The 22,581-nt window shown below is 40.4% G+C and overlaps 4 protein-coding genes across 7 annotated transcripts; 3 read left to right on the top strand and 1 right to left on the bottom strand.

Annotated features, from left to right (window-relative positions):
- Positions 1-408: 408 nt before the first annotated feature.
- Positions 409-4,772, bottom strand: kcnj9 (potassium inwardly rectifying channel subfamily J member 9). The gene is made up of 7 exons (XM_084706750.1): positions 4,379-4,772; positions 3,588-3,801; positions 2,889-3,090; positions 2,515-2,707; positions 2,096-2,293; positions 1,688-1,818; positions 409-1,494 (listed from the first exon to the last, which is right to left on the bottom strand). The coding sequence occupies exons 1-7, from the start codon at positions 4,671-4,673 to the stop codon at positions 1,225-1,227; spliced, it is 1,503 nt and encodes a 500-aa protein (XP_084562876.1). The 5' UTR covers positions 4,674-4,772; the 3' UTR covers positions 409-1,224.
- A 1,711-nt stretch (positions 4,773-6,483) lies between these two features.
- On the top strand, positions 6,484-9,195 carry eif3f (eukaryotic translation initiation factor 3, subunit F). Its single transcript, XM_084707651.1, has 8 exons — positions 6,484-6,639; positions 6,992-7,062; positions 7,314-7,393; positions 7,483-7,620; positions 7,724-7,815; positions 8,339-8,475; positions 8,648-8,761; positions 9,031-9,195. The coding sequence occupies exons 1-8, from the start codon at positions 6,528-6,530 to the stop codon at positions 9,106-9,108; spliced, it is 822 nt and encodes a 273-aa protein (XP_084563777.1). The 5' UTR covers positions 6,484-6,527; the 3' UTR covers positions 9,109-9,195.
- A 1,865-nt stretch (positions 9,196-11,060) lies between these two features.
- On the top strand, positions 11,061-19,191 carry LOC146271493 (interferon-induced very large GTPase 1-like). Its single transcript, XM_084708367.1, has 6 exons — positions 11,061-11,350; positions 12,155-12,195; positions 12,564-12,642; positions 12,726-13,379; positions 13,812-13,846; positions 14,130-19,191. The coding sequence occupies exons 2-6, from the start codon at positions 12,190-12,192 to the stop codon at positions 18,864-18,866; spliced, it is 5,511 nt and encodes a 1,836-aa protein (XP_084564493.1). The 5' UTR covers positions 11,061-11,350; positions 12,155-12,189; the 3' UTR covers positions 18,867-19,191.
- Positions 19,192-20,394: 1,203 nt separating this feature from the next.
- Positions 20,395-22,474, top strand: dnaaf6 (dynein axonemal assembly factor 6). Of its 4 annotated transcripts, none has more exons than XM_084707933.1 (7): positions 20,395-20,665; positions 20,783-20,868; positions 21,014-21,086; positions 21,162-21,267; positions 21,685-21,781; positions 21,879-21,964; positions 22,141-22,474. In XM_084707933.1, the coding sequence occupies exons 1-7, from the start codon at positions 20,584-20,586 to the stop codon at positions 22,268-22,270; spliced, it is 660 nt and encodes a 219-aa protein (XP_084564059.1). In that variant the 5' UTR covers positions 20,395-20,583; the 3' UTR covers positions 22,271-22,474. The 4 variants fall into 4 exon arrangements, with proteins under 4 accessions (XP_084564059.1, XP_084564060.1, XP_084564061.1 ...); XM_084707934.1 differs by having other exon boundaries at positions 20,528-20,665; positions 20,763-20,868; XM_084707935.1 differs by having other exon boundaries at positions 20,606-20,660; positions 20,763-20,868.
- The last annotated feature ends 107 nt before the right edge of the window (positions 22,475-22,581 follow it).

Below are 22,581 nucleotides of genomic sequence, written 5' to 3'. Positions count from 1 at the left end.
ATGGGCACTGTGCGTTGCTGTATGGTGGTACAATCAATCTGTGTAAATCATTGCCACCTAGTGGACAAAACATGCACACGGTAGGAAATGATTGGCCTTTGATGGACTGATGGTCCAACATTTCTATTATCCATAAATTAATGTCATGAATGTCTTGTAAACGTGGACTTTAACATTTTTTAAACAACATTGTTTTTATGTTTTATGTCCTGTGCTGGTGAAAACCCACATAGTATTATCTTAGTAATTACTTTGCAATAATGCTAAAGCATTTACAACGACAAGTTACAAATAACGTGAATAATATAGTTTAATATCCTAATAGTAGCCTATGTAATATGAAATATTAAAAACATCAAGTAAAAATGTGTACCTTATGCACACAGCAGCAGAAGCAGGAAAGTGGAATCAACAGATAAACAAAAATATAACAATTGAATGACATGATTGTACTAAAGACTTTCTGTGTGTGAAACAGTCGAGCATACATTTCCAAGAGAGCAAATTCTTGCTTATCTCCAAGATTTCACCACCACCTTGTGTAAGTGTAGTGTTGGTGGAGGTGGGGGCAGGGTGCCACAAAGTACTCAGTCAAAGATGTCAATTAATCTTCATTTTTGATAACACTTAAATGAACATAATTACAACAACTACATGGATTACATAAACTAGGTCTTATGCCTGCTTGATGGTCATTTTAATTCTTGAGATCTTTTTTTCAATAAAGCTTAGAGGTAATACCAATTAAATTCCTCTCTATCTATATTCATGCTCAATTGAAAGAAAACACTGAAGTCCTAAAACTGATTCTATACCTCTGTAATTTTTCACATTCTTCTTCCACTTAACATTCATCAAACATACTCGCTTCCCTCTTACTTTCTCTGGGCACTTCTTAAATACTTTAACATTTTCAATAAATATTTTCTGACCAAGAAATGTCTACACATGTAAATCTGTCATTGGATATATTTAGACAAATGTGACTTTAACAATACCAATAGAAGGTTGAACATACACACATTAATCTGTACATCCGTTCAATCTGTTCAAATTATTTCTTAAATCAACCAAAGCAAAAAAGTGAAGTATGAAACTAGATAAACAATTTATTTCTTCTTTGAGATAGATATTCTGCTATAAAGTACAGTAACTATCCTGTAGTTTGTATGACATGATACACTGTATGATATTCCCCTGCTGGCATGATATGCATTCTGCAGTTTAGGCCACTGATTCTGACTGGTCAGTGGTGACACAGCCGTTCAACTCCCCTGGTCCTGATTGCTCTTCAATTCCCGTGATTTCCCCAACAATAAAGGTTGGCCCCACCCCTCCTTTTCCATTGGCTGAGCCGCTGTCTAGCTGCTTCCCTGACTGGCTTGTCAGAGCAGGTTCTTCGTCCAATCTACTGGAGATGGACCAATAAAGGTGAGCCTCCAAGCGTGCTGCAGCCAATGAGAGCTCGTGTGCTGAGCAGGTAGGTGTGGCTACCTGAAAAGAAGACAAGAACATGGGATCAGAGTTTCTGGACAAAATCCACATGTTCTGCATTCCAACTATATAAATGATTATAGAAGAAAAGCATGGTTGGATATCCCAGGGGGGTGGGGGGGGGACATAAAGAAGAATAAAATGACTTGACAATATATACAAAATTCTGGAAACATGTAGGTCAGTGTTTTACCTCAAATGTGTGATGGAAGGCACCGTAGTCAATGTCAAAGAAGCCTTCGGCCAAAGACATCATAGGGCTGAACCTGTGACCCCACTGTACCTCATCAGCTAAGTAGGAGCTCCGTGCTTGGCAGGTCATCCCTGGACACACGCACACATATTAAAGATCAAATTAACACCTAAAGCCAAGCCACTTTGGTCAAACATGCGAAGCAAGCAGTGCACTTCTGCATCCCATGTGTTATACTGTGAAAAGGCCACACATACCACAACCAAAAGTAACTCTTCAACAAACCATGACAGATGCCAAGCAAATGTCTAGACACACATCATGAACCCACCATTCCCAATTCAAGACAGGCAGAGTTATGCTGGGTCTCACAACATGGAGTCTGAAGGTACTTAACACTTGACTAACCTGTGGCTTCCACCATGCCCTCCAGGATGACCACAATCTCAAAGTCGTCTTTCTGCAGCTGGCCCTGGGACATGTCCCAAAAGGGGGAGTGGACGTCAATCTCGTGGGAGATGACCAAAGGCGATACAAGGAACAGCCGGTCGTCGCCTGTCTCAAAACCCACACTGATATCTGTCTGGTCCAGAGGGATAAACTCACCTTGTAGAGGGGCAAGAAAGGAGAAGGTCGTAAATAATACAGGGAGTTAGACAATTAAAAAATCCAAGAGATGAGATACATCAAGATACCTTGGCACACTAGAGGGTAATTGCTTTCACACATACAGTACTAGCCCTTATATTAGTTTGATATGCTGAATAGTACAGCAGCCAAAGACAATGTGTGTTTCTGTGTGTGTATGTGCACTGCAGGTGCAATACCTTCCTGAGTCTGTTTGGACTTGATGAGCTTGGCCCTCATGTTGGCGCCCACAATGTGGGAGCTGCGGAGGTCGCCCACTCGGAACATGAGGCACATACGGTCGTCCCTCAGGGAGATGACGGCGTGCTTGGAGAAGACCAGCGTCTCCGCACGCTTATTGGGCTGGGAGATCTTCACAAACATGCAGCCCACCTTGACGGAAAGGGGTGAGATGGGGGGTTAAGGAAGGATATAAATAATAACAAGTATGTGTGAGAGAGAGAGAGATAATTTAGTATTGTATGCTCAGTGGTGCCTAATTAATCCTATAATTAAAGTGCATCTTTCACACAACATGCACTATAAAAGCCTGTCTAACATCAGCTAGTCTCACCATAAAGGCATTGACCATGGATCCCAGTATGGCCTGCAGCAGTAACAGCATGGTGCCTACTGGACACTGGTCGGTGATGACGCGGTGGCCGTAGCCGATGGTGGTCTCGGTCTCAATGGAGAAAAGGAAGGCAGAGATGAAGCCGTTGACGTTGTTGACGCAGGGGGTCCACGTCTCGTCCTCCAGGTGCTCCAGGTCGCCCCTGGGGAAGGAGCAGTGGGGAGGCAGTGAATCAGTGAATACTGAGAGAGAGACAGAGACGTGGAAAAGCAATGGAAAAAGAGAACAAATTAAAGGGTGTCCAGAATAGTCCAAATAGTCCAGCCATGCTTCTGCTTCTCCAAACAATAAACCAGCAGCTTATCCTGCCAACCTTCCACTCATCTCGGGTCAACACGACCTGACTTACAGTCGTTTTCGACATCATTATAAGGTGGCTGAACACCTTTTTGGGGCAGTTGTATAAGCAAGGCTGTCTCTAAGGTAAAGACCAGGGGAAAAGATTCACAGGGCACATTTTCCATGAATGAAAAGTGTCCATTTGTAAAATAAATAAATAAATAAAAAGTTTTATTCCACTGCAGTATTCCTTTCAATCCATCTGTGTATTATCTAAAACCTTGAATCGATATAAAATTCTGATTCACACTTCCTCACTGACCCCACCTGTTGGGGACACCGTCCTCCAATAGTGCTTACCTAACATACGCTATCAGGTACCATATGGCACCAAAGAAGAGCCAGGTGGTGGCGTAGGCCATGACGAAGACAAACAGTGAGCAGCGCCAGTTGAGGTCCACCAGAGTGGTGAAGATGTCAGTCAGGTAGCGGTAGGTTTCACGCATGTTCCCGTGCTGCACGTTACATCGGCCGTTCTTCTCCACGTAGCGCTGGCGCTTGCGCCTGTTGCGGCCTGTGGAGGAGAGGAGAGAAGAAGGGGGAGGGGGGGAGTAAAAAGAAGAAAGGGGAGGAGGAGATAAGAGAGGAGAGGTCAAGAATTAGGCAACAAAGAAAGAAATAACATAAAAAGCGAAGGGGTGGATGTGGGAGAGAAATGATTTAGGATCCTCCCAGAGAGAGATCATAAGTAAAGGGGAAAAAGAGGGGACTGTGTGAATGTCCGAGCCAGTGAGGAGAAACTCCAGTAACAGAGTGGTATCACTCTGTCAATCAGGGACAGACTACAGGAGGAAGTTAGGTGTCGGAGAATGTCCTCATGTCAGGTCAATACACAATGCACACGTGTGGAGGAGGGAGGGGAACATTTTAGTCGCCAGTCAATGACTCGATATCTTTAGAGAGGTGGACTATTTATGGTCAGAGTTCATTATTTAAACATTGTCCAAGCTTTAAAGCATTTGGCTCCTTTCTTCCTTTGGTAGCTTGGCGGTTACACCCTAGAACTCATGATATAGACTGTAACTGTGTTTTGTCCAAGGAATTATTAAGGCCAAGACAGTGTTGGAGAAAGAGTAAGGTTCTTTACTCACCCCAGCCAAATCGGCCCCTTTCTTTCTCTGGCACCTGAGTCTTTGCTGTGTGCTGATTGGCTGTGGCCTCCCTCTCTGCCAGCTTGGACTGAAATGATCGGTTGACCTTAATGGGGGGCTCGGAGGGTGGGGCTGTCTCCGTAGTGACCACATGTCCCAGTTCTTCGGACACGTTGAACACCCCAGTGACCGTGGTTACCTCCTTAGTCTCATCCACAGGCTCCTCCCCCTTCTCCGTCGCGGGCAGAGAAAGGGACTCCGGGCGTGAGGTGAAGGCGGAGTTCTCAAGGGCCATCGGATCGTCCGTGTGTGTATGTTTGTAAGAGTGTTTATTACAGTGTTGCTGATATGCTCCCTTTTGCAGACTGTCTGATGGCTATTGATTATATCATCTGCTTCTCTATGCACAGGTCCTGGAAGAGAATTTTATTTTTAATTAGGAAATGATGGTATTGAATGTTCTGTATACAACTTTGCAAATATCAAATATCACTTAAATAAACATAATCCATTCCAAGGGTTTCTGTCTACTAAAACTTATCTATTCTGGCTTCATAAAGAAATATATACAGTGGCCAAGTGGATATCCAATCCATTTAGTTCCAACCAATTATGAGGCACCTCAGGCATAATGTTGACTTTAAGGTTTTGTGGGATATCTAGTCTAACCCTGACTATCCATTTCACAATTACACCTTCACTGTTCTCACCCGTCAAATCTTGTTCCATACTAATCAAATGATACATGTTTTCCATGCAACGAGGATGTCAAGATGGAGAGCAGAGCTACGTACTTGTGAATCTGATACTGGAAAGTAGTGTGTGTGACATGCATATAACTGCCAAAAGACACGCTCCAATTAGTCAGATGTCCATGTCTGGAGGAGGTGTTTTAAAGGAGTGTGTGTGTGTGTGGCTATTTGAGTGTGTGTGTGTCTGTTGTCTATTCCATCATTAGTTTGTTGTTATGCATTCTGTCTCTAATTATAGAAAACATGCAAAGGCCTATCGTGTGTAATAGCCCCCACACAAAAGTAATTACATTCTAAATACATGTTTAATTTAAAATGTAAACAAATCAAGCCAAACGAATAAGTAAATTACTTTCAAAATTATGCAAGGATGGTCTGTAAATGACTATAGCCTAAGCACCGTATAGCTTGTGTGAAATTACAAAATAAAAATAAATAAAAAATACCTGTGGGTTTGCCTCTCGCAGTTTAAATATCCTTAATAGGCTATCTTATCTTGTGCAGCAGCTCATTCATACAAATGCGTGCACTAAGGAAATGTTCCAACAGAGAACTACTATCCGACCCATTTCTGCTGTTTACCAGGGCTCCGATCCGGTAGGCGTGCGACGCAACATCAGTTTAGTTCATTCTGGTATTCTCCAGGAAACAAAGGCAATTAGAATCATCCAGTCGGAAAACCATATGCGTGAAAATCCACACTGAACAAACAAGAAAACAATGCAACAGCCTCTTTCAAATGACAATTCAAGTGTTTCCCGTCGTATTTGAAATGAAAAGATGGTGGCAATTCAAAAGACGACAGTATGGCACACCATCTCTGTGCATCTGACGGAGTGAATCACCGGCAGTTGCGCAGGTGTGGGAGCAACAGTGGCCGATAGGATGCTGTCATCAACCCACTCCGATATTTCAGACGAAATGCTGTATCAATAGTAAAACGTGAGCAAACTATGAATGGATTTAGATGTGACGGCCTTTTCAGAGAATATATTTTTTCCGTTAATAGGCCTAAATAAAATACCATATTTTTTATATAGTGCTAGTTAATATACATTTGGGATTAAAGCTGAATTGTAGTCTAGCCTAGCCTACTTGAAAATGAACATCTGGATGTTTTGTTGTGTTTGTGTATAGGTTACTAATATTTAAGATTACACATTATTTGGATATTGAGTTCCATTCATTAATAATTATCTTAGTTAAATAGCTGCTCAAATCAGTCATTTGGTTGCAATATATTCACATGTAGATATGCCTTTTGAAGCCTCAACATATGAGTACTTGCATCCATGTGCCCACTCCACTCCATTGCTGAGTGTGGCAGTAGAGAGCTTCCACTTGTTGTCATTCAACCAATTAACAAACCCGAGACGAAGACATTTTCCTTTTCCAACATGTCGGTGTACGGGCCAGTGGTGAAAATCCATCCTGTCGTTCTTGCCTCAATTGGTGACTCGTACGAACGTAGGAATGAGGGCGCTAGTCGTGTGATTGGAACATTGCTAGGTAATTCAAAATTAATATAGGCTAACTTATTTACTTCATGAGTGGCATGGGACAGTAATGTATCCGCTTTCCGCGCTCGGTTGCTTGTCAGCAAGCTAAAGGTATCCCATTTTAGCATACCCTATTCAACATGAGGAGTTAGCTAGCTAGCAGTTTGCCTAGATTACGCAATCGTGCAAACTAGCCTGGCTAAATAGCCCAGTCAAGCGTCACTCTAAAAAGCCCTTGTTAGTCGGATAAAGTATTTAGCTAGCTAAATGAATGGGTAGTCAAGTTCAACTTCACATAGCTAGCAATTAGCAGGCAAGAGTCTGCCTGTATCCATGCTCATAGGCCCATCTGTTTTCCCCAGGTACCATTGAAAAGCACTCTGTTGAGGTGACCAACTGCTTTTCTGTCCCGCACAATGAATCCGAGGATGAGGTGTGTATTTAGTTTACATGTCTTTTGTCATTTAATTGAAAAAGTATATCAGCTTTATCGGAATTATAATTCCCATACGTGTTTAAGTATGTATCATCCTCGAATGAAATGTATGGGGGGGGGGGATAGAAACGTATAGCTAAAGTAAATTACCATTACCCCTCACGGGAGCCACCCCTGGTATGTATATACATTGTTGTTGTAGCCAGCTGGCCTCTGTAAATTGTGGTATTTAACTTGTTTTATTGTAGGTTGCAGTGGACATGGAGTTTGCTAAAAACATGTATGAGCTCCATAAGAGGGTATCTCCCACTGAGGTCATCATTGGTTGGTGAGTGTATCCCTCATTCAGAGGAATTAACAAATACAATTGCATCAGATTGTTCCTATGTAATGTAAATGAATTGTTTATTGAAACAGGTACGCCACAGGGTTTGACATCACAGAGCACTCTGTCTTAATCCATGAGTACTACAGCCGGGAGGCCCAGAATCCCATTCACCTGACTGTGGACACAGCTCTGCAGAGCGGCAAGATGAACATCCGGGCCTACGTCAGGTGGCCTTCTTGTTTCTCATTCCTTCTCTCTCAATATTCCCTTTGATCTGCTTACTGAAGAGCTGTGGAGTAATGTGAATGTTTTTTTGGGCGATCCTGACAGTGCTCAGATGGGTGTTCCAGGGAAAACGGTTGGCGTGATGTTCACCCCACTCAGTGTGAAGTACATCTACTATGACACAGAGAGGATAGGCGGTAAGAACTGTCATCAACTGTCATTGGTAAAACAAAGACTGTGTTGTAGATGGTTGGAGTATTGTTGGGGCTATGTTCAAGCACCTCAAGTCATACTTGGCTAAAAGCTTATAAATGGCATATACAATTCAGGGCTGTGTTTCTTGGCTTATGGTTATTGTTGGTGAACATGTTGAATACATGTTGGTTGGACCAGTGAGTAGTCGGTTTGGTGTGCACTCATTTCCAATATCAATAAAGCGTTTCCCTTGGTGACGTAGCTCACCTTCCAAGAACTATCTGAAAAGGTGTCCTCCAATATTGTCACTAGAGCATTGATGGTTTGTGATGGTAAGGATGGTCATTATTGGAAATTTATTTTGGCCTCTGACAAGGTATTGATATAATATTGGGCTCGGTGACCCAAACACACTACTTTTGTTTAACCAACAAAAACAAAAATCTGTTGTTTATGTTGTAGCATTTTATCAGCATTGTCTTGGTGAGCACTGTTTCACTGTCCCCCTTTTGTCATTTTCTCTAGTGGACCTTCTCCAGAGAACGAGAGATTCTCCCAGCCACAGCAAGGGCCTGACCTCTGACCTCTCTCAGGTGGGAGGGTCTGCTGCCAGAGTACAGGACATGCTGACAACTGTGTTAGCCTACATAGATGATGTGCTTGTGAGTATTCATGACATAGTAGTCCCTGCTACCAGGTACTACTAACTATTGGGCTGTTATCAACTTTCTCCAGAATGCCGTTTGTAGGGTATGGTTTACCTGGCTCCTTTCTACCTGAATTACTCCTGATGCATACGACTTCTTGATAAATACCCGTTAACCTGTCCCTCAGTCTGGAAAAGTGACGGCAGACAACAGCGTGGGACGTTACCTGATGGACCTGGTCAACAAGGTGCCCAAGATCTCAGCCGAGGACTTTGAGACCATGCTCAATTCCAACATCAACGTGAGTACTGCCTTAGTTAACACGGGCATGCAAGATGAATTTGTGTAGTTTTAGATAAAGTTGGACATGTCTGTCTGTCCTGTTTCCCTAGGAAAGGTTGTTGTTGAGTGGTGTAGTTGTCAACCAATTGTATCTCAAGCGAAGGATTTATCTTTTGGTCCCATGTTTTCCTTGGTCTATATTTAATGATAAATCCAACTTATTTGTCTCTCTATTCTCCCCTCTCCCCTCCCCTCTGGTAGTTGATTAATTCTCTTTATCTCTTGCAGGATTTGTTGATGGTGACCTATCTGTCCAACCTCACACAAGCACAGATCGCCCTGAATGAGAAGCTGGTGGTACTCTGAGTAGAGATTTGGACAAATTTGGTCAATATTTAATTTTGTATACACTTTTTGGGAGGCCAGAAATGAATAAAAGGTGTTAATAGCTCACTTCCTGCTTATACTTATTGCCTAATGCATCTCACTACCTCATATTGGCATTGAATAATATTTGTATTTGTAAGATGAAGGTCTAACAAACTGCCTGGGTTACATACAGTTGAAACCAGAAGTTAACATACACTGTACAAAAAGACACATTACACTTTTTTGTCACTGTCTGAAGTTAAATCAGACTAAACCTCTCTTGTTTGAGGTCCGTTAGGATTAACAAAATATTTAACTTGCTAAATGTCACAATAATGAGAAAGAGAATATTTTAGAGAATTTGTCATTTTTTCCAAGGTCAAAAGTTTACATACACCAAAAGTACTATGTATTTAAATAATGTGGGCAAGCCCAGATGATGATATCATGGCTTTTGAAGCTCCTGATAGGTTAACTGACAACATGTGAGTTAATTGAAGGCACACCTGGGGATGTGTTTCAAGTCTGGTTCATCCTTGGGTGCAATTTCCAGATGCTTGAACAATTCTACGCAAGTATAAACATGGGAATGTCCAGGCATCACACTGCTCAGGAAGGAGACGGGTTCTGTGTCCCAGAGATTAACCTGTTTTGGTCCGACGTGCAAATCAACCCCAGAACAAAAGCTAAAGACCTTATGAAGATGATGGCTGAAGCTGGTAAGAAAGTGTCATTATCCACAGTAAAATGAGTCCTGCACCGACATGGGCTGAAAGGCTACTCAGAAAGAAGGAAGCCATTACTCCTAAAGAAACTTTTAAAAAAAACAGATTACAGTTTGCAAAAAGACACCAAGACAAATACCTTAACTTCTGGAGACATGTCCTGTGGTCTGATGAAACTAAAGTGGAGCTGTTTGGCCATAATGACCACCATTACATTTGGAGGAAAAAGGGGGAAGCTTGTAGACCTGAAAACACCATCCCAACTGTGAAGCATGGAGGTGGCAGCATCGTGTTGTGGGGCTGTTTTGCTGCAGCAGGAACTGAAACTCTTCATAAAATAGACGGCATCATGAAGAAAGAACATTACCTGTAAATATTAAGGCAACATCACAAAAATACAATTAGCGTATTTAAGCTGAATAACCCTTTGTGGACATAATTTGAACCTTTATTTAAGAGGGTAGAAAGCATGCATTATTGGAAGACCAACTCCTATGCCTCCTAGTGGAATAAAGTGGTACATTTTTTCTGAAGACACGTGACTTCATAGAAATCTGGGTTTAGGTTAAAGCAGAGAATGTCTAATATAGAGAGAACTGCCACTCTCGGGAAAACTTCCGGGTTCTGAACTGGTTGAAGTTCAATGTGAGGGCGCTAACGAGCGAGTGCAGAATGAATGGAGGTCTATGGAGCGGTACCCCTCAAAATCCACTTTTCTCAGGATATAATTTTTTGTCTAGTAATTTGAATTCTGAATTCGAAAGGGGAGGCAAAAAAAATACACACTGCTGGCTGTTAGATTGTTTTAAAGTCGCCTTTCTCTTCTAAAAAGCTTTTGAAAATGTCAATGACGTCATACACATCGTACGACCAGAGCTACTGCTTGACGGCAAGCTCTGGTCACTTACTTTTTTCTCTCAGGGCATAGCTGACAGGTTAGGCTCTCCCTGTCAATACACATGCTTGAAAGAGTTTTGGCTTGCTAATGTTGTTGCTAATGTTGCTAATGCTCCGACATTCTGATTCCGCTTAGGATGCCATCAAGCTGGAACTCTGGTCGTATCAGTCCTTTACTAACCAATCAGCATTCAGTAGCAGAATGCTAGCGTGTTATGGGCAACAACGACTCACCATGTAAGAAATCAAAAGGACATAAGTACTCGTTCATTCAATTTTTGACCTATAATCCATGTTGAATAGCACAAACTACAATCAAATCGGAGATTTTTCAACGACAATCAGGCGAAAGAGACAAATTTAGCCGTTTAGCTCCATAGACTCCCATTCAACATGCACTCGCTCGCGATCACCCCCAGTGGAACTCTGGTGGAACTGCAGCCAAATTCGGTACAATGGGGTTTAATAGGGAGTGGCAAGGCTGTCCTTAAACAGGCTCTGGTTAAAGGTTGAAAAAATACGCTCTATATAAATCCAATCGGCTCGGGGAGTAGTTTAGTGAAGTTGTTTGACTCAGTTGCTGACCATATGCAAGAACATGGAATGCATTTGCACGAGTGAGTATCATATATATTTTTTAATACTGTGCTACTTGGCATATTGAATGCATGGCGATGTAAAATAGTTTTTGACATAATGGTGCAATAGGTGTCCAGATTGTTATGTAGTCGTGACCAGAGAAGTGAGTGTACTCCAATATAAAATTACATTACTGGTGCGGGTATACTCAATAGGCTACAATTATGACACCTAAACAATTTCTGACATTTTCTGATAGGCGTGTTCAGAGAAGGTAGTTTTAGTAGTTCTAAAACATTAATATCTACAAGATTGTTAAGTAGCTAGATTCCATAGGCCTACATCATGTTCTGTTAACTGACGGTGAGTTAACATCTTTTCTCAAGAATGTGGTGGCTGCAGAGGGGCGTGTCGATAAGGCGCCAGGTTTATTGTGCCAATATAATTGGGTGTGAGCTTGTAAAGTTAAATCTGTACTTTGGGTGCACGGCGGTAGCATGTACGTTTTTTTTAACGTGTCTTAGTAATGTTTGTATACTAGTATGGTATTCACCAAATGCAAAACTGTTGTTTGTAGCCTTGAAGGCGGTGCTGATTACAGCAATCTCGGGAAAGCTGATTGTCATTTTATCGGCTGTCTGTGTTTTGGGTAGCCCATGTGTTTGCCTATAATTATATTAAAATAATAATTCTGTATGTTTGTGATGTACATGCATGACCCCCCCGCGCGCCCCGCCCCGAGCTTTCACGTTTGCAGGGAGCACTTTGAGTACTAAACAGTGTATTATTGATTCTCAAATATTTACGGTAATAAAAACAGTTTTACTTTACCTCTTACTCAGTTCTCATGACTGCTGCATAGGACTGTGAAGTCAAAATGGAGGTAGGAAAAGCAATATTTTTTACATTACAGTAGATTAAAATTTTTAATGTTCTCCTTTTTAACCCTTGTGTTCTCCTCGGGTCATTCTGACCCATCAGTCATTGTGACCCACCTTCGTTTGCGACAATTTTACCGCATACAAAAACAAAGTGAAGCATTTTCTTTTAACCGTTGGGGTGTCTCAGACCCCCCACATTGCGAAGGTTAAAATAAATTATTTTTATTTGCCTTTGTATTGGGTAAAATTGGGTAAACACAACGATGGTTCGTTATGAACCTTTTGGTCATGTGACCCGAAGGCAGCACAAGGGTTAAAATAAAACAATCTGATTACACTTGATTAATAGAACATGTTTTGATCTTCGTAGAATAAACCTTTTGCGGTTGAGGCCAAAGTGAATGATGAAGAACATCATGACATGAATGATACTACGTCCAGGACCATGGGTAACTCAGGTTTCCCATTGAAAAGCTATATTGTATGTGAAGTTAACAAATTCTCACTCATGACACCCTCATTTCTGTTTTAGTGTCACCTCATCTGACAATTGCATTGGTTGGTGACATTGATGCAGTGACGATTGGAACAGAAAATCTGCTTCTTTACCAAGACGACCTCTATAGTGAAGTAGATGAATATTCACAGATTGCATCAAGAATTTATGACTTATCAGGACGAAACATCTCTATCATCAACATGTTGGGCTTAAACAGTGTAGACTTTGAAAAAGCCCTGCAACAACACTTTTGCAGTCAACTTAAGAGAAATAACCAGGAAGTCAATGCTTTCCTCTTACTTAAACCATCGGGTCAGCATACCAGTACTGACAGAACTGATCCAGAAAGACTTCAAGAAATACTTGGTGAAAGATACACTGAGTGTGCAATGAGTCTCTTCACATATGAGAATGTTAAAGAAGTAGAGACACTGATTGATGATCTGAAGGGGAAACGTGCTTTCATAGAGCTGATGGAAAAATGTGGAGGCCGGTATCACATCTGTAACAAGCTTATGAATGATCCAATGGAAATCTTGTCATTGATTGAGAAGATCGATTTGTTGGTATCTGAAAACAAACTGCATGGCTACACTGTAAAGATGTATGAGGACGAGATACGACGGAGACAAGAGCCTCTGAAAGTGAAACGCCACAAAGGACAAAGTCTTGAACAAACGGAATCAGGTTGGTTTATGTCATTTTTATACAAGGTTCTTAGTCACCAAGAAACAAAATCAATTCCTTTTAAGATTAATATTGTATGATGATTTTACTGAAGATGATTGACCTTTTATATCGATTAATATAGTTGAAAAGTAATTTATAGTATATATTAGTTGTAGTTATAAATACACATTTTATAGTAAATAATATACTACAGCAGATACAGGGATAGTTTTTACCCACATGCCATCAGGATGCTGAACTGTCTTTGAAATATCTTTTTGCACTACTTTTTTAAATGTATTTTTTACCCTTTTTCTCCATGCTCCAGTTTTTTTTTTTAAATATTCTCTAAGTTGAACGGACATTGAGCACAAATAATTTTATTACTGATAAATATGAGTATATGATAATAAACTTGAACTTGTAATAGTTTTTCAATTTCCTTTCTAGGTGACACAGAGTGTGTTGGTGAAAATGTGTGTGTGGTAAGTATTCAAGCATCAAAGTTGTATTTTCTTTAATAACGATGCTTTACTATAATCCCTATCTGCTTGGAATCAGCCATAAAACAAGTATAATGGTAAATGACTCTTCCATTTCCATCAGTCCACTGTAAAATTATTTTAATGTAAATTGTCATAATTTTGTGCTCTACAGTTGCACTTACACATCAATATAAAAATCTAGATGTTTTGCAATAAACAATTTGATGTTGGACTGTCTTGATAGGATACTGAATACTGACATTAAATGTGTTCAAATTTCAAGGGAGAAGACAAGAAGCAGCATTTTTTTGAAGGAAAACCACATACAGAAAATAAACCGTCAATTTGTGTTGAAGTAGAGAAGCTCCTGAGCAAGCTTAACCTTCTACATAGGTATGAAGACAAACTTACAATGGCAGATGTACTGGTCATCAACCCATCCTCACCCCGGCAACAAGAGACACTGACAGAAAAAGAACTTGTTTGTATTTTTCTTCTGAAGTTATTGGCAATGGACTACACATGTAGAAGTACTATGGTGAAAGAGTCTAGTGATCACACCCATGTAGAGGACAGTTCCTTTGATGACTTCTTTGAAGAAAACACAACCACTGCAGACAGCGGAAACCTGCAATCTCATGTTCATCCAATGGACCTGCAAATGGCAGTGTTTCATTGCTCAGATACCTTTCTACAGCAGTACATAGTTTCAAAGTTGTCACTGTGCCAGTATGCCTTGCCTTTTCTTGTGCCAAATCTGATTACCAAAGAAATCGAGTGCCCTTTATGGGCATTCAGGCAGATAAAAAAAAGTTGGAAGTCAACTGATGATTCAAACTCAACTACCTGCAAAAGTATGCCAATTTCCCAAGCAAAGACACCAATGGTGGCAGTCTTTCGACTTGGCTCCATCCCCACATCTAAATCTCAGCTGCTGAGCAACTTGATGAATCCTCGCCATAGTACTTTCTTCCATAGGAACTGCCCGGGCAGCACCAAAAGCAGTCTCCTGATGGATGGTGTTGTGGACATAGCGTGGTACTGCCCTTCTGGACAGCCCAATGATGCTTTTAATGACTGTGTTGCTTTCTGCAATCTCCATGGTGATGCTGTAGCTAATGAAAAGCAGCGTGATATTCTAACCGAGAGTGCCTCTGTCAACATTGTTCTCCTAACAAGTCCAGGGAAAGATGAAAAAACAAAGGTCGTTTTGCAGAAGCTTTTCAAGTCTAATAAACCTCTCATTTGTCTTTTCACTGAGAAAAACACTCCTGTCACTGCCATGAATGGAAAGTACAAAATGGGATTGAGAGACCTAAGTCAGGCTGATATATCTGAGGTGCTGCAGAAGATTATAAGAGAAAGTGTATCTGGATCTTCATGTACCTTCCAACTTCAGGAAATCGTGAAGAACACTGAAGTCCAAGTGAATGAGAACTATGAGGACTGCCTAAAAGGGAAGAATGCTGCACTGAGTATGAAAATACTTCTCAAAGGAATCAAGCTCTCATCCATCAAACAAAATACCTTGCCATGTCAAGGAGAACTCTGGCACAAGTGGTGTAACAAAAATAAAGAGCTTTACCGCCTTACAGGGAACCTTGAGATAGAAAAAAGCAGGATACAAAACGAAATTAAGCAAATTCGAAAAGACCAAAAGAAGTGTGATTTCAGTGAATATCTGCAGATGTTTGTTGCTAACTTGAGGTCTCTGAATCAGAGAGAAAGATTGTTTTTTCTCAAGTGGGTAGGGATGCAGTTGGATGAACTCTCAGCAAATGAGCTTTCACATATTCATCATAAATATAATGAAAAGTGGTCTGAAGTCCTGAATTTGAAGAAGAAACATGATAAAACAGAACAACTGGGAAACCAACAAAAGGAACTGGAAAAGATTTCAGTGGAACTGCTTGCAGCAACTTTCGGCCTTGAGCACCTCTTCAGGGAGATAGGGCAGATTTACGAGGCCTATGCATCCTTAGGGAATGTTGATGAGGTATGTTACCTTCCTGAACTGGCTGCAGAACTTATGATATCAGGACATCCAGTTGAGCTGATGGATGGTGATGCTGCTCATGTACCCCTAACATGGATCAAAAGTGTTCTGGATCAGATCATCAAAAAACTGGGTGATCAGAGAGTCTTTGTTCTATCTGTGTTAGGCATTCAAAGCACTGGTAAATCTACCATGCTGAATGCTATGTTTGGACTACAGTTTGCTGTCAGTGCTGGAAGGTGTACCAGAGGGGCATTCATGCAGCTGATCAAAGTAGCTGATGATAAAAGAGCAGAGTTGAAAATTGACTTTGTTGTTGTGATCGACACAGAGGGACTTCGAGCTCTTGAGCTGGCGGGCAAGGCAACCCTCCACCATGACAATGAGCTGGCCACTTTTGTCATTGGCCTTGGAAACATGACCTTGATTAACATCTTTGGGGAGAATCCTGCTGAGATGCAGGATATTATTCAGATAGCTGTCCAGGCCTTCATGAGGATGAAGAAGGTGAATTTATCTCCCAGTTGTGTGTTTGTACATCAGAATGTTGGAGATATAGCCGCAGGGGAGCAAAACATGGAGGGGAAAAGGCGCCTACAAGAGAAACTGGATGAAATGACTCAGCTAGCAGCCAAAGAGGAGGTATGTAATGTCGAGTGCTTCAGTGACGTCATTGCATTCGACATTCAAAGAGATGTAAAATACTTTGCCCAGCTTTGGGAGGGAAGCCCACCCATGGCCCCACCAAACCCTAGGTATAGTAGGGATGTTCTGGAGCTTAAGGACTTGATCATCTCAAAAGCATCACAATCCGGTGGCATAACCCTCTCACAGTTCCAAAGCAGCATCCAGGACTTGTGGGATGCACTGCTAAATGAGAAGTTTGTTTTTAGCTTTAAAAACACCAAAGAAATAGCAGTGCACAGGAAACTTGAGACAGAATATGGAAAATGGACCTGGGAACTCAGATGTGCCGTGCTGGAAGTTGAAAAAACAATATGCCAAAAGATTGAAAATGGGAAATTGACCACGGTTGAGGAAACTATCGTTGCTGCTTTGGACAAGAATAAAAAAAATGTGAGTTTAGCAATGGAAAAGTACTTCAGTGAAGACATTGACAAAGAGATCCTAATACAATGGAAAGGGAGATTTGAAGAACATATCAAGTCACTTATCAAAGACCTTGTTAAAGTGACAACAAAAAAGCTAGAGGGAGTTATAGAACAGAAGAAAGCTTTGAAAATGCTAGAGGAGAAGAAGATAGACTATGAAGACAAACTTTTTCAAAAGAGCAAAGAGCTTGCCTTGGATATAAAAGGAAAGGAAATGGGAAAACAACAGCAAGAAACTGCATTTGATGCATTATGGGAAAGATGGGTAAAAGATTTAACCAAAGACACACAGCCCATTCAAGAGATTGACATGTCAAAGGAAGTGACCAAAATCCTCAATGAAATCCATGAACCTTCATTAGTATATGACCGTAAAGTTGCTCAAGAGTTTTTTCACCTTCAAAGCTTGGATGACTACACCCACTACTTGCAAACATTTCAAAGCAAAACACATAGTGCGAAGATCGACCAATTCATTGAAACGGTGAAAGCAACTATATTCTTATCATCAGAAGATCAAGATGCTGTTAGAGTAATGATCCAAAGAATTATGAACGCTTCTGCAAAAAATGTCCTTAGCAAGCCAATTAGGTCAAATGGCTACAGCAGCAGTTACATGCAAGAAATTGTGCGTCACGTCCGAGATAAAGTTTTGGATTTTCAATCAACTGTTAAGAAATATGTCTTCAGAAAGGAATTTATTGTGGATCTATCACTCTTGGTGTGTGAACAAGTCGGGGGAAGATTTGCTGCACTGCACAGAGAATTCATAAATCGTAATGCTGCTCATGTTCAACTGCAGGCCAAGAAATCAGAATACTATAATGTTTTTCAGAAATACCTGCAAGGTGCAAATTCAACAACTGTGCTTAGCGAGCTCATTTGTAATAAACTGAAAGTATCAATTTCCCATGCTATCTATGAACAAGCTACCATTGATTTGGCATCAGGTATGGGGACCTATGTACCAGAACTGTGTGGAAACAGATCTAACTTGGAAAAACACATCCTGAAGTCACTTGCAAAGGAAGAAAACTTTGATATGTTCATGGAATATGTGCACTATCCAAGGGAGCATTTTGAAAAGTTTATCAAAGAAACAGTTGAGAAGCATGTCAACACACAAAATCATGCCCAAGTAATAACCCTGATCAAGAAGAATTTTGACCAAAAAAAGAAAGACGTAGTATGTGCAATGGCATCTGCCACCACAGAAGTACAAGAAAACAAATGTAAAGAACAAGTTAAACAATGGATCACAAGCTTGTCAAATGAACTCTCCGATAAACTTACGTTTACAGACACTTTCCCAAATGAGGCTAAAACCAAAGACATCACTGATTTTGATTTCCTAGAGCATCTCATTCAGAAAGGTCTCGCTACCATCACTAAAGAGTTTGAAGCAAGCCTTGAAGATACAAGTCTTCTAAAGATGGAGTTACTTAAAAGGAGACCTGAGGAGAGTCTCATTGAACAACTTTGTCACTGCTGCTGGGTCAAGTGTCCTTTCTGTAATGCCTGCTGTACAAATACTGTTGAGGGACATTCAACAGATCATAGTATCCCTTTCCATCGTGCCAGTGGAGTATGTGGGGTAGCGTTTTATCAGACAAATGACCTTGCTGTTGATTTTTGTCAGACTGTTGTGGCAAGTGATCGGACTTTTCACAGTTATCTCTTTGATAAATCAATCATATACAAAGAATATCGCACAGGTGGTCCACATATGTCTTGCTGGAGCATTACACCTGATTTATCTGAGCTGCCTTACTGGAAGTGGTTCATCTGCAGATTTAAAAGTGACTTGGAGACATATTACAAAAAGAAGTTCCAAGGTTCAGGAAAAATTCCTCAGGAATGGTTCAAATTTGAAAAAATAGATGCACTTGCAGCCCTTGAAAAATACATGTGAAAACAAGTAGATTGTCCATGACGAATGAAGCATCTTGTTCCTCTAAAAGCTTGTTACAAAGTTTCATTCATTTAATTGATTATTTCCTTTTATGTTGGTTTAAGTACTACATTATGCCTTTCTATAACCAAAACTTTTAATTTTGTGGGATTATAATAAACCAATAAGAACATGTAATATGTTGTTAGTTTGAATCTAGTTTATTTCCTGGTCATGTAATTAACATAAATAATTAGCAGATCAATATAACTCATGAATAAATGTTATGTATCATGGTTAAACTTTGTAAATTGCTTGTCTTTAATAAAGCATGAACAATATCTGATCAGTGTATTGCTATGTTGATCTGTACAAATAAGGTGGTACAGTCGGAAGAGTGAGCGTGGAGAAACATACCTAAAGACAGTTATTAGCTGGTAGTTTAGCCTGAGAAAAACGCCTCCTGTAGGGTGTCAGTTCCAGGGAGATGGAACTGAAGACAGACAAGGACAGAATGCAGTAGTAGCAGGGGCAGAGCAAGGGTTGTGTCTCAGGGGGGTGGGGGCGGAAACTGATTGGGGGGGCCCCCTGTTATTAATAATTTGCAGTGCAATAAAATATAACAATAACAAGTAACCAATGGCAACCTCTATTGTGAACAGCACATATTAGCCTATAATAAATGTGTTCAGTCATCATAGCCCATAACGTGCAAACAAAATATAGGCCAGTATAGGCTCGCATTCAGCATTCATTAGAATCTCTCACATACTGTAGGCCTACACAAATCCATGCATACGATGCGTTTAATTATCTCTCCATATACCAAATACATTATATTCAAATTCAACAAAGAGGTCATAAGCCCCCCAAAATGAAGTTAAAGACAGTAGCAGTGACAACTAGTTTGTCCTCCTGTTGTACTTACGTTGCCTGCTTTGTTTTCTCCTGCCTGTATCCTTTGTTCATACTTGCCAGTGTCAGTCTATGTCTTTATTGTGGTTGTTGTAAATAATATATGTCTTGCTTTTTGCTTTTAACATTTGTATCCCCCCTGACTCACTATGTTCTTAATGCCCTGCTTGGTGTAACCTGCTTGTTTTTTGTTGTTTTTTTCTGTATGTCTGTATTGCTTTGATTGTGTGTCATTGTGCTTTTAACCTGATTTTTTATTCTATAGCCCCCTTCCCCTCTCCTTCAAAAAACTTTTGCTTTTTGCCAGGCCATCTTTGGAAATAAGAATGTTGTTCTTAAATTATTCTGCCTGGTTAAATAAAGGTTAAATAAAAAAAATAAAAAAATATATAATCATAAACATAAGCCTATATAACAATTATTTCAGCAACAATACGCGCGAACCAAGCTCCCATGACGTGTGACGCGCACTGGAGTAGGCCACCTACAGCCGGCATGCTACAATTGAACAAAAATTATATTAGACTATAATCATTTTATTTCTTTCATAGTAGCCCACGACATTTTACAAATTCGTCAACCACATCATCGGCCTTTAATTTCCTTGAATTCATACATCATAAAGTGGCATAAATCGGACACATGATTGTTTCTGCAGTAGCCTATGTATACGCAACCAGTATCACAAAAATAAAATCCTGGGACAGAAAATTGTTTCCAATTATGACACAATAGAGCAAAATAAAATATGAATCCATGTTACGCTGGTGGGGCCACAGAAATGAACCCAATTCTGTAGCCACACACCCACTTTGAAAATAATATGACGTCGGTTTCCATGGCAGCAAAAAAGCTAAGCGTATCCTGGAAACAGCCGCAAAACACTGACCCTGTCACATGGTATTGTGAGTAAATTCTTCATTGGGTTATTTAACGTCAACAAATCAGCAGTTTAAGTTAATCTATATAATATTTTTGCATCGTGTATTATTCCTTTTGAAGAAGTGTACAAATCGTTCCAGTGCTCAGAATGGATCTGTCATCGTTCCAGAACTTGCAGGCGCTCTCTGCCTTGCTAACGACGCAGGACGATAACGATGACTGCAAAGTAAGTTTTCTGCAGTGGGAAAACAACTGAAGACAATCTTCCTCTTCTGCATAATTTTAACCAGATACAGCTACAGATACATAATTCTAACCAGATACAGCAGATTGTAGTGGTGAAAGGAAACCGTGTTTTTCTTCTTCTACAGAGTGCAAAACCAATTGCCAAAATGGGCCCAGGACATATTGGGCACTGTACCTCATCCAAAACTACAAAAGAACGTAATAAGAGAGTTTACATACATCTGCATATCCGCCTTGATTATGTCGCTGTTTACTAACACTTTGTTTATTTAGCAACAACACCTTATGCTCAGAGGAACAGCAAGGATATTTGGAGTGAGGAAGAAGTGTCAGAGGGGGGGCAGTATGATGACGTCGCTGACCCACGTCTCCAGCCAGAGTAAGTCAATAACGTTCTGATTTTTATTAACCTTACAGCATAGTATTCTCCCACATAAATGAGATAAACTTAGTTGTTTATCCAACTTGTTGATATATGATACATTAGACCCAACCAATAGGTTAATTACATTTTATTGACATATTATTCATTTAGCAGACACTTCTATCACTGTTCAACAGACCGTTAATTACTTTTCAGTCTTAAAGATATTAAAGACCGGTCATGATCATCATCAGTTCCACAACAACCTTAATATGTGTTGCATGCGTCATACCCTTGTAATTGTATGAGACTCTCAGCCTTGTTTGCATGTTGTGTGTGTGTATGTGTGTGTGTGTGTGTGTGTGTGTGTGTGTGTGTGTGTGTGTGTGTGTGTGTGTGTGTGTGTGTGTGTGTGTGTGTGAATGTGTGCAGATATGAAGTAATACTGAGGCAGAATGTTGGGACAGAGGATCTGTTTCTGGGGATGAGCAGGAAAGACCCCTCCTCCATGTGCTGTGAGGGCATGCTGGTAACCATGGAGACACATTATTATCTTCCATAAGGTAAATTGCATATTATATTCTGGTTCTATTCCATAACTGAAAATGTTCACTTTGACCTCTTAGGTGAAAATCAAGCTGCCTGATACAAAAGCAACTGATGTTGTTTTGGATGTAAAGGAGAAATTTCTTGATCTTCGAACACCAAAATAGTAAGACCCCTTAGTATGCTGGGATTTTAATATCAGTGCCTCTATTTGTACCTCGGTATTTGCATGTCATGTGAATCATTTGGCATTGAGGCTACTGTCACTATTGATATCAACAGATTTCATGTCTCTCTGTATCTATTGTTTTCCACCCATGAACCTTCTCGTCTCTCTTACAGTCGACTTGGTTTACATCTTCCACACCCGGTCCACAGCCAGGAGGCAAAGGCCAAGTTCTTCAGCGAACAGGAGACACTGGAGGTCACCCTACTCATGAACCGCCTTATGGATTCTATTAACCTGTCATGAGAGAGGATGAGGGAATGTTCAAGTACTCTGTGACTTGTTCAGTGACCTGCTTTGGGAACATGTATTTAGACAGGAGGTTAACAAGTGAAGAAAATGTAAAACATACCATCAAAACTTAGTTTGATGGGATATGACAAGTTAGTCTTGTGCATTGTATGTGGAGCATACTGTATTTTGTTTAATAAAGCCTGTTCTTACTACCTTGCTCAGTCCCCTGTCTTTAATATAGCCTACATGATTCTGGTTACTGTTGCTGGTTGCGGTCATAGCACAATATATGCTTTTTTATTGAGCAAAAAATATTTGGGAGT

Source organism: Hypomesus nipponensis, chromosome 10 (genome assembly GCF_054491055.1).
Source record: "Hypomesus nipponensis isolate SF chromosome 10, ASM5449105v1, whole genome shotgun sequence".
In the NCBI taxonomy this organism is placed as follows: domain Eukaryota; kingdom Metazoa; phylum Chordata; class Actinopteri; order Osmeriformes; family Osmeridae; genus Hypomesus; species Hypomesus nipponensis.
This window is presented reverse-complemented; position numbering and strand designations above follow the sequence as displayed.

Bases quoted from the DNA above. Each gene is read 5' to 3' on its own strand.
- kcnj9 (XM_084706750.1), bottom strand. From the start codon at position 4,673: ATGGCCCTTGAGAACTCCGCCTTCACCTCACGCCCGGAGTCCCTTTCT. The intron at 2,708-2,888 runs GTGAGACTAGCT...CTTTCCGTCAAG, and splicing joins CCATGGTCAATGCCTTTATG to GTGGGCTGCATGTTTGTGAA. The intron at 2,294-2,514 runs GTATTGCACCTG...CCCCTCTACAAG, and splicing joins GTCCAAACAGACTCAGGAAG to GTGAGTTTATCCCTCTGGAC.
- eif3f (XM_084707651.1), top strand. From the start codon at position 6,528: ATGTCGGTGTACGGGCCAGTGGTGAAAATCCATCCTGTCGTTCTTGCC. The intron at 6,640-6,991 runs GTAATTCAAAAT...TGTTTTCCCCAG, and splicing joins TGTGATTGGAACATTGCTAG to GTACCATTGAAAAGCACTCT. The intron at 7,394-7,482 runs GTGAGTGTATCC...TTATTGAAACAG, and splicing joins ACTGAGGTCATCATTGGTTG to GTACGCCACAGGGTTTGACA.
- LOC146271493 (XM_084708367.1), top strand. The intron at 13,380-13,811 runs GTTGGTTTATGT...TTTCCTTTCTAG, and splicing joins TCTTGAACAAACGGAATCAG to GTGACACAGAGTGTGTTGGT. The intron at 13,847-14,129 runs GTAAGTATTCAA...TCAAATTTCAAG, and splicing joins TTGGTGAAAATGTGTGTGTG to GGAGAAGACAAGAAGCAGCA.
- dnaaf6 (XM_084707933.1), top strand. From the start codon at position 20,584: ATGACGTCGGTTTCCATGGCAGCAAAAAAGCTAAGCGTATCCTGGAAA. The intron at 21,087-21,161 runs GTAATAAGAGAG...TTGTTTATTTAG, and splicing joins ATCCAAAACTACAAAAGAAC to CAACAACACCTTATGCTCAG. The intron at 21,782-21,878 runs GTAACCATGGAG...TTGACCTCTTAG, and splicing joins TGTGCTGTGAGGGCATGCTG to GTGAAAATCAAGCTGCCTGA.